The sequence below is a fragment of the Arachis hypogaea genome, chromosome 6, assembly GCF_003086295.3.
Source record: "Arachis hypogaea cultivar Tifrunner chromosome 6, arahy.Tifrunner.gnm2.J5K5, whole genome shotgun sequence".
In the NCBI taxonomy this organism is placed as follows: domain Eukaryota; kingdom Viridiplantae; phylum Streptophyta; class Magnoliopsida; order Fabales; family Fabaceae; genus Arachis; species Arachis hypogaea.
Genome location: NC_092041.1, coordinates 75,193,068 through 75,203,949, shown reverse-complemented (window position 1 = coordinate 75,203,949; position 10,882 = coordinate 75,193,068). Strand labels below are relative to the sequence as shown.

The 10,882-nt window shown below is 35.5% G+C and overlaps 1 protein-coding gene across 3 annotated transcripts; it reads left to right on the top strand.

Moving 5' to 3' along the window:
* The first annotated feature begins 6,501 nt into the window (after positions 1-6,501).
* On the top strand, positions 6,502-9,869 carry LOC112696723 (vacuolar protein sorting-associated protein 55 homolog). Of its 3 annotated transcripts, XM_072197065.1 has the most exons (6): positions 6,549-6,693; positions 6,873-7,738; positions 7,829-7,880; positions 9,010-9,049; positions 9,136-9,220; positions 9,423-9,869. In XM_072197065.1, the coding sequence occupies exons 2-6, from the start codon at positions 7,644-7,646 to the stop codon at positions 9,604-9,606; spliced, it is 456 nt and encodes a 151-aa protein (XP_072053166.1). In that variant the 5' UTR covers positions 6,549-6,693; positions 6,873-7,643; the 3' UTR covers positions 9,607-9,869. The 3 variants fall into 3 exon arrangements, with proteins under 3 accessions (XP_025605348.1, XP_072053166.1, XP_072053167.1); XM_025749563.3 differs by lacking the exon at positions 6,873-7,738 and having other exon boundaries at positions 6,502-6,693; XM_072197066.1 differs by lacking the exon at positions 6,549-6,693 and having other exon boundaries at positions 7,641-7,736.
* The last annotated feature ends 1,013 nt before the right edge of the window (positions 9,870-10,882 follow it).

Below are 10,882 nucleotides of genomic sequence, written 5' to 3'. Positions count from 1 at the left end.
CTTGAACACCAAGTGTTTATGATAAAGCCAACAAGGCATTTTAAACTCTTTTCTACCTTATTCTTTCTACTTTAATGCCTCTTTTCATAACTCTTGCAATCCACATGTATTGAGTATATCATTCACAATTGTCATCATACCAATGCTCATTCTTTTCTTCCATGTGATACTTTTTATTGAACTTGATGCTTGAGCTATGCTTCTCATGCCTCTTACTTGCGTGCCATTATCCCTCTTGCATCTAGTTGTATGATATGCCATTTTGATCTTCATTGATATCCTACCTGCATGCAGTAGCTACCATGCGCTCAGGACATTATTTATTTCCTTAGGCATTTATTTCACTTGGAATTTCTTCCTTCCGGTTCTAGCTATCTATATTTACCTTTCTTCCTCTTTCTTTCTTCCTTAGGATGGGTACCAAGAGAGGAAAGGAGAAGGCTACTAACAAGACACTGGCAAGGCAAGGCACTAAAAGAACCGTGGCTAAGGCACAACCTTCTACAAGCATCAAGCCGCCCACAAAGCGGATAAAGAGACTCATCAAGGTTGATGAAGCAGAGAAAGCTTTTCCTGCTAGGGACTCTGCGCGGTTCACTAACCGTTACTATGAGCAGATGTTCCCTATTCTGGCTGACAAAAACTACAATAATGAGCACCTACTTATTCTTCCAACACACCTTATTGATTTTGTGGAGCCCCGTATCAAAAGGAGACAGTGGGGATTCTTGAGGAGGCATCCGCGGCAGGCCAATCTTTCATGGGTAGTTGAATTCTACTCCAACTTTCACTTGCCTACCCTACAGTATGTTTATGTTCGTCAAAAGCAAGTCCCTATCTCCGAGGGGGCCATTTAGAGTGCATTAGATCTTCCACCTGGCCCAGAGGGATTGGATGCTTATCAAGAGGCCTCTCTCAAGCGACAGACATACCAATTTAACTGGGATAGCGTCCTTGGAGTTATAGCATAACCGGGCAGCACTTGGATCTATGGGAAACATTGGACTCGACCTAAGAGCATCTCAGCTCCCGCACTTACCTTGGAGGCTCACGTGTGGGCACAGATTATGTCCCACTATGTATTTTCGAGCTCTCACAAGTCCACCTTCACTGCCGACATGGCTGTCCTCATCTGGTGCATTCTCACCGAGCAGCCTCTCAATCTACCAAGGCACATCCAGCAGGCCATGGGGCACGTACAGATTGCGGGTAACCTACTCTTTCCCGCTTTGGTTTCGGATCTTGTCTTAACAGTTGGAGTCTCCTATAGGGCTGGGAACACTAAAGCCAAGCTTCCCCAGGCTGATCAGTATGTACCGAATGAAAAGTATATCAGACCATCAGTCCCCTCTGCTAGCTGACATCCCGGCCCATTTGTAGACACTCCTCCTACTTCCGCCCTGCCATCACCCACCCCTCATGCACCATCTACTACTCAGATGTTCCTTCAGATCCTGCAGAGGTTAGACTGGCAAGACCGGTAGATGGAGCGACTGGAGCGCCACGATAAGCGCCGATACACCTATCTGAAAGAGCTCATTGTTGGTACTCACCCACCTCCAGAAGAGAAGGATACCCTGGACTCCACTTCACCTACCAGCACCGGAAGCCATGACGACCCCGACACTGGAGGTGATGCTACTAGCCCCACCTTGCTCCTTACTGATGGCACAGAGGACCGTATCAAGCCTTAAGTGTGGAGAGGTCAGTACCTGACTTCCGGAGGTAATCTCTCTCTCTCTTAACACCAATATGTCATTTCTCTTTTGTTAGATAGGATAGATTGCATGATAATAATTGCTTGCCTGTATGTTCTGCTTGGTTGAAATAATGAGTTTCTCCTCAAGACCCTGTTTAGAGCATTTCACTAATTCAAATTAAAAATTTTTGTTAAACTTGTCTGAAGATTGTAATTTGGAACATGGTTGATAGCTAAGAACACACAACCTGTGAGATTTTGAGCCTAATTATATGGTTACATTATTTAATCATGATTTTATTCTTGTGTATTTTCTTTTCTATGATTGCAATTTATGGTTTGTTCCATTCTATATGTCCATTGTTTAGTGTATATTCATGCATACATATGATTGAGGCCATCATTTGTTATTAGCTCACTTATCCCAAATAGCCTACCATTTCGTCTACATTTGTTTGCCATTTTGAGCCTTTTTAACCCCCATTTGTTCTTTATGTTACCACATCACTAGCCTTAAGTGGAAAAATAATTAATTACCCCAATTGAATCGTTGGTTATCTTAAGATAGAGATTGTGTGTCAATTAAGTGTGGGAAATTGTGGGAACTGTGGTTGATGAGAATGTGTAAACCATATGCTTTGATTTATTATGCTTTCATATATAAAAAAATATCATAAAGGGGAATAAAATCACCCTAATGCTAAGTTCAATAAAATGATCAATGCATATGAAATGAAATAAAAGAAAATTTAGATACATTAGTATGTGATAAATACAAAAGTGAGATTTTGCGTAGCTAGACAGAGTTTAGAAGTATATAGAGTGTGTGTGTGTGTGTGTGTGTGTGTTATGTGAGAACTTAGGTTAGTCAAAAATTCAATTCATAGCTCACTTGGCCATACATATATCCTCACCCTTACCTTAGCCCCATTACAACATTGAAAAAACCTTATGATGTTTGCATTTGTACACTAGATATTTGTTGATTGGTTAGATGAAGAGAAAAGTTTTAGAGAGCATATTAGAAGAGATTAGAGTGGATTAACCATAAACACCTGAGTGATTAGAGTGCATATACTTTTCCAGTGAGGGTTCAAGGCTTGATTCTATGTTCCTGGCTTTCATGAGCTATCTTCTTACAAGTTTACTTGCCTATTATTGTGTGATTTGAATTAGTAGAATCTGATTTATGTTTGTTTTGGAGGACTTGTTTACTTTTAACTAAGTAGGTAGAAACATCCTAGCATATAGTTGCATTCATTTACATAGGTTGCATTGCATGAGTCTTACTTTCTCCCATTCACTCTTTTAATCTCCTTGAGCTTAGCATGAGGACATGCTAATGTTTAAGTATGGGGAGACTGATAAACCACTATTTTATGGTTTATCTTGTGCTAAATTGAGTGGTCTTTATCAATTCTTTGCATACTTATTCATACAATTTGCATGGTTTTTACAAATCCTTCCCAATTTTATTATATGGTTGAAAACTTGCTTCCTAAGCCCTTAAATTATGTATTTTTAATTTCTTTTTATACCATTCGATGTTGTGATCTGTGTGTTAAGTGTTTTCAGGCTTTATAGGGCAGGAATGACTTAGAGGATGGAAAGGAAGCTTGCAAAAATGGAAGTAACACAAGAAACAAAGGAGATGACCAGCGAGAATCGACGCGCACGCATGCATCACGCGTGCGTGCAATTTGGCGCATTCCATATCGACGCGGACGCGTACTTGACGCGTACGCGTGACATGCACCATGTGCAAAATTCGCAGAAAATACTGGGGGCAATTTTGGGCTGAGTTTGGATCCAGTTTTCTGTCCAGAAATGCAGACTAGAGCCAGGGGACAGTAGAGACTCAACACACATTCACACATTCTCATTCATTAGTTTTTAGTTTTAATTTTTAGTTTCATGAATCTTGGAGAGAACTTACTACTTCCTCTAGGGTTCTTCATATTCAGAGATTTCTAGTTTTATGCTTTTAAGTTGGATATTGAGAAGAGTACTACCTCCGCTGAAGTCTTTATCATTCTAGTTTGTTTCCTATTTCCTTACTCTTTTATTTCCCATTTACCCTATTCAGAGTTACATACGGATATCTTTAATTTTGGAATTTATTAATGCAAAAGTATTTTTCTATTTAATTTCTTTATTTGCTTGATTATTTCAATCCATTCCAATTATCATGTCTTCTTTCTACTCCCTTTACATGTATGCGAAAATATGTTAATGGAGTAGTCTTCCAACTTGATTTTGGAGTTGATTAATAGGAGACCCTTGAGTTGGAGGACACAAGAGTTAAGTAGTAATTGAAAGTTGTTGGCTGACTCTCTAGTCACTAACGTTAATCCTTCCCAAGGGAGAGGACTAGGACTTGTGAACCAGAGTTAGTTCAACTACTTGACTTTCCTTTATTTGGTAAGGGTTAACTAAGTAGAAACAACAACCTATTACTATTAATCTTGGGAATTCCAACAAGGTTAGTACTTTCGATTAATCTTCTCCTAGCTAAGTCTTTTTATTTCAATTGCATAAAACCTCTTGTTAATTTTCATTACTTTAATTTATAATCATTTATTTTTACCATTCCTCACTCCAAAATTTCTCGGAAAACCCCTAATCAATAATTTGCACTCTCTTAGCAACTCATTGGGAGATGACCTAGGATTTCTACTCTCAGTATTTTATTCTTAATTTGTGCAAACCCCTTTTAAATTGATATGCGGAATTTTCATCGGTTAAGAACTGTACTTGCAACGCTGATTTCCGATATAAAATTCTTAATCGGTAATTTTTCACACGTCAAACACCTGACATACTGTCGGAGGGTCTCAGGATCGTCTGTCTGGAGCATCTGGCGGACACGATCCCGTAGCCACACAAGTTTCAGTGTGAACGACTCCTTCCTCTGCGCCGCTTGCTGTGCTGCCACGGGAGGCCTGGCATCGAGGAGCTGCTCCACCAACTCCCACGTCTCCGTATGGTACCACTTACCAAAGTTACGAAGGCACCCCCGACGGGGTTACCGTGTGCGCGTAGACCTAGGTGGTACGCCACATCTTGCAGAGTGATAGTGACCTCACCCCATGAGAGATTAAATGTGTGCGTCTCTGGACGCCATCGCTCCTCCAATGCCGAAATAAGGGAATTGTCAAAAGTAAAATCCCTGAGGGGCACGGTGTCATCGAATCCAACCTAAACCAAATACGGGACGATAGCGTCCGGTGGAGGTAAAGTATGGCTCACTTGTCGAGGCAGTAGGAGACGAGGCCTCTGGATAACGACAAACGAAAGTAATATTTAAATTATATAAAATCAATTATAACTTATAAATTATTTTTTAACATTTTAAAAAATTAATTTTATTTTTCATAATATTTATCTCTCAAAATCTCAAGATTAATTATTTTTATTATTACTTTTATTATAAATTAAATATATAATATAACAAAATAAAGTCTTAAATTTCTAATAAAATAAAAATGTCAATTTATTAATGTAAACAGTGTTATACTATAATGGCATTAAATTTATAAATACTAACAACATAGCACGAAAATAATAGGGTTCCAAACTAATTATATTTATGTCATACCCCTAGCACAAGCAGATAGAGTTCTAAATTAAGCCGGCATACCTAACTCCTAACTCATATACCAACGTTCCAGATCTTCATGACTACCATAACGAAACTAACCTCGAAGTCGGCCGCCCCAGCATAATGTGTCGTCTCGTTCAGCCTGTTTATGTCCCCGTCATTCCCCACTTAGCGCGCCATCACCACTTAGGTTAAAGGTATAGTGAAAAAGGGTTAAAAGAGGGGAGAAAGATGTTAACAAAGTGAAACTAGGGCCCGGAAGTCAGCTGTAAACGACTTCTATATATAGGCGCGTACGGGGTCATATCTCGATTACACTGTAAACGAGATATGACACGTCAGCATGATACGTATATATCTCGTTTACAGTGTAAATGAGATATGGCAAGGAAATTTAAATCGGTAAATTCTCTAAAAAATATTTATTTTCGTAAATATTACATTTATTTTATTTATTAAAATAAAAAATTCGTTGTTTGGGTGTTAATCTCAAATGTGGTAATGGTTAATTTGGGATATAGAAATTGGACCCTCTAATTTCTAGCAAAAATCGGACCCTCTAATTTTTAAAATTAGACCTTCCGATTTCTAAAATTCGACCCTTTAATTTTGAGGGCTAATTGTACCATTCTATACCCGGTCATCGTCTAAAAAAAAAAAGGGACACTTCGCCCTTCAATCTTTTCATTTTAGGACAATATGATCCCTTTGTTAAAAAATTTATTAAATAATAACAAAATAAGTTTTGTGGGGATTTTATTTATAATACATAGGATTTTAAACTCCCAAAAATTATTAATAAATTTATTTTTAAAAGATTCTTTCACCGGTGATAATTAAGTGGAGAAACACCATTGCTGAAACTAATGTTACAGAAAAAAAAGTAATTGCAGTACGAAAACTTTTTTAAAAAAAAATAGCGTCGAACAAGAAATGAAATAAAATAACATTAATGTTAATGATATTTGTATTGGTGATGATGATAGTAGAAGAGATAACGATTTTGATAAAATATAATTACATAACAACAACAACAACCCATAAATTAGAAATAAAATTTACACAAAATTAATCTTTTTTATTGTTTAACAAATTTTTTTAAAAAAATATCGTATTGTCTTAAAATAAAAAAGTTGAGAACCAAAATGTCTATTTTTTAGACTAAAGATACTTTATTCTTGGTGAAAATAGATAAAAATGAAATTGAATCTCTACTCCAATATTAAAATTTATCACCTATCTCACGTCCAACAAAAAAAAAATTATTTATTTTACAAAAACTGGGCTAAAATTGGGGGATCAAAAGACTCAGCTTTGCAACCATCTTCGGCGTTGAGTACAAAAAATTGTTAAAAGGTAGCTCCAATCTGAAGCATGACGATGACGGTACACGGTACGTCTTCTCAAATTTTTTAGCTTCAACTCTAAACTCTTTGATCCTCTTTATTAGGTCACGTTTACTTTCACTGCCCTCACGAATTTCGCTTTCGATCGTTGCATACGGTTTCTCTACAACTACTGGATTAAGCTAATTCTCGGTTTAGGGTTTTGAAATATAATTTCCTGTATCAGATCATCGTTCTTTCGCAAAATTGTGGGGTATGACACAGACTTAGAGTGTCAGAGAAGAGTGATCTTTCTGTTAGGTTAATGAAATTGATCGAGGAACAGAGAACTTTGGCGAAAGGTTTGTTTTTCGAGAAAGGGGGAATATCCATTAGCTTCAACTTCAATTTCAATTAGCCCAGGCTATGACCAAATTCTGGAAATTTATGTTACTCATGTTAATTGTCAAAGGCACTTCATTGATACAGTGGAAAACCACGGATATGGCACATAATTTGTAATATTGATTAGAGCTTGAGCTTGAAAGTAAGAATTGAGAATATAAAGCAAGGTTGCAGGGGAGAAATTAATCAAATTATCAGATGCTAAAGCACTAGTAGGATCGTACTTGTCTCCAATAATGGAATGGCATTTTGGGAAGGAACATACTGCTAATTTACTCTATTGAAAATAATGTGATTGCTTGAGAAGTGGGGTATGTAGAATGAGTTTTATAATTTAGAGGTATATATCTTAAATTTTTTTGAACTCTTGGTTAAATTTAGTCCTTGATCCATTTGCATGAACACACAAGGAAGTTTTATAATGGCTTTCAAATGCATAATGTAGGCAGAGTTTAATGTTGTGCCAGCTGACTCATCTTATATTATTGTCTATTTGTCAATTATCATTCAAGTTGTAACCTTGGAGATGATATTGCTTTGGCTGAAATGATGCTGTAGTTGTTTCTACTAATTTTTCATAATCTTATCTTCTGTGCTTGCTTTTTTTGCCTCCATGAAAACTTTCTATAATTATGTTACTGACTTTTTTTCATTTTATCTGATCTTACAAAATTGGTGTTCTTGGACTCTGTTCCTTGTCTTTCCAGTGTAAGTTCAAAGCTAAATTCCATGATCTCTGTTTATGATACCTTGCAAAATGCACCAAATTAACTTTAATTTCTTTTTCTGCATGTGCAGCCTTGCTGGGCTAGCTTTTATGTTTTCAGCTAGCATTCTGCTACAGATTCTGGTATGCTTTCCACAGTGAGACTATCTTTTGTGCTTATACTAAATGCTCATAGTGAACTTAGTAGTGGCTCACTGCTGGCATTTTGTTTACTTTCAGAAATATATTTTCTCGGTTTAGGTTCGATGTCAACAACTATGCTTTGAAGAGTATTCTATTTGTTGTTGGATTATTCTAAATATTTGATCAGGACATATTTCTATCTTTAAGAAAAGTATTCTGCTACTTATTCCACCACACTAACAGTAATGCTTGTTGGCATATTCGGTGAAAACTTCATAAATAAAACTCTAAAAAGTGATGCTGTCTTCCTGAAAAGTATTTCAGGTGAGCCTAGAAGGTTTTTGTTCTGCAGTATAGACATCATGCTTGCAGAAAGTTTCATAGTTGTATTACTTTTGAGTTTTTGAATCATTGTCTCATTCTGAGTCAAGCTTGGTTATATTCATATTGATGTTTAACGCACTTGACATCAAAGATGGTTAGGTCTTTTACATGGGAAAGACAGAATTGATTCACAAAAGTATAGGGTGGGTCGGTGGGAAGTTGAGGAAAGAATCTTTCAATTGTTTAGATGTTTGATTAGCCAGGAGATAGAATTAGAAGGGTTGTAAATTCTAATAACGCTTCATAAATAAATGATGAAGGGGATTTAGAGAATACATATCTAATCAAACCAATTTTTACAAGAACTAACACTCTGTTATTGACTCTTCCAACGGACAATTGAACCTTGGTATTTTTAAATTTCATATGCTGTGTTGCTGGTGGGTTATTTGTGCTTTATTGGTTTTTATTTTAAACAAATTTGCTAGAAAAGGAGAACATTTTATTTCAGCAAAATTTATATCTGATAACTTTGATCCATCCAAATGGCATTGATGGAATATTGTAATGAATTTGAGCACTAAGCTACTAATCTGTACGCAAACTTGGAGACACCAAATCTATTTGGAGTGGATTGAGTGGGATTTTATGTTGGAATAATTGGCCTACAAATCTGGTTGAACAGAAAAGATGATCATTATGTATTCACATAGCATGTGTTTTTAATGTTTTATTTTTATGTTACATGTTGTATGAACCGCAACTGTTAAAATTTCAACAATTTTCTCTTTATTTCCTGTGGCAGGCGTGTGCAATATACAGCAATTGGTGGCCTATGTTATCAGGTGAGTTAGAGAGCTATAAGCAGGACTTCTTGTTTATTAGCTGGAATAAAAAATAGAAGTTAATGACCAGAGCATTGTATCTGCAGCTCTTATGTATGTGCTGGTACCTATGCCTTGCTTATTCTTTGGTGGTGGAAACACTCATTTTCTGATGAGCCGAGATGGTGGGGGGTAAGTATCTCAGTCGGCTTTAAGCATTCAGAAAAAGCTGTGATTTTATATAGAACATTGTCAGATATCTTTTTGCACTTGCTATTCTGATTTATATTTTCACTGCCTTTTGCAACGGATGTCTGTTTACTCATTTATATGATATATCATATCTGAGTTTGTTTCCAAAGTATGACATATAATGTCTGATATTACATTGCAGTTGGATAGATGCTGCTAAATTTTTAACTGGTGCATCCGCAGTTGGGAGTATAGCCATTCCTATAATCCTCAGGCATGCTCATATGATTGAGACAGGAGCAATGCTCATTGAGCTTGTCTCGTTCTTCATTTTTATATGTACTGTTATGTGTTTCCACCAAGCGAGCCTCGACGATGATTGGTGAAAGCGGCTTCCTCAAATTCCTGACATCCTCTAGTCATTAGGGTTGGTTGGAAGTAAAAATGGAAAATCCATTGTGAAAATTATGACAACCATGATAAAAGGAATTTATAATCAACCATGTGTAAAGCCTTACATGTAATTTACCTTATGGTCAAAGTTATACCAAGATATGTGTGATAACATTCATTGATGGAGAACACGAATTTGCCATTTGGATTGTATGACGTTGTTCATATATCCATGAATTCAGTGGCGGTTCTTACACCCGTTTAGTTCAATGTGGATAGAACAGGAAACCCTAATTGAGAAGTTTGTAAGATTGTAAACCAAGGTAGGATAGAAAAATCAAGAAAATTCATTTATTATCACCAATGAAATTAGATAATTAATCTCCTAAGTAAGAATGGTAACAATTACAATAGACGCAATATCTTCCAAGGGGCACAGCGATGGTTCCATGACACTGCATGGTGTGACTTGAGTCATGAAAAAGTCATTACAGGACCAAGGTTTTGGGAAATTTTTAATAAATAAATAAATTAGATTCTGTATTTACACTTAATTTCTAAATTATTTATATTTTTACACTTTGTTATCTTTCTCATTATCACAATAAACGAAATAAGTATGCAAATAAGTATAAGCACGGTTGTTTAAAGTTTGATTTGTGATTTAGACGGTAAAATCAATACAATTTGTAAGTATTCGGATTGTGTAGGTTTGATTTTATTTTCAATCTCATCAAATTTGACTGAAACGATTTAAAATTGATTTGAACTTATGTTTTAATCCAATTCAATTCAAATATTATGATTTGAATTAGATATTTATTCAATTTTGGAAAAAATTTACATTTTAAAATTACAAAATTTTTAAAAAATTAAAATTTGGATTAGATGTAATTCTATTTTTGAAAAAAATTAATAATTAAACTTTTTAAATTATAAAATTCAAAATTTGGTTGAGATATGAATCAATCTAATCAAAATCATAATAGTTTGAATCGGATTGATTAAGAAATAGACTCGAATCGATATAATACAAATCACAATTATTTGAATTAAATTAAAAAATAAAACTAGCCACCGCATAGCATTTCTTCCTTTTGTTTTTTGGGATGGAGAAATTAGGAACAACATTATTAGATTACCTTGATTCACGCCAAGTTTAAAAGTTTACATTTTAAGACATGATGTGTAGACTATAAAGTCTTTTTACTCTAAAATAGTAATTTCATTATTAAAATTATTTGATGTAAAATATATTTATAAGAGAGA

Coding starts and splice junctions, on each gene's coding strand:
- LOC112696723 (XM_072197065.1), top strand. CDS start 7,644: ATGAAAACTTTCTATAATTATGTTACTGACTTTTTTTCATTTTATCTG. Junction 7,739..7,828: donor CTGTTCCTTGTCTTTCCAGT/GTAAGTTCAAAG, acceptor CTGCATGTGCAG/CCTTGCTGGGCTAGCTTTTA. Junction 9,050..9,135: donor TTGGTGGCCTATGTTATCAG/GTGAGTTAGAGA, acceptor TTGTATCTGCAG/CTCTTATGTATGTGCTGGTA.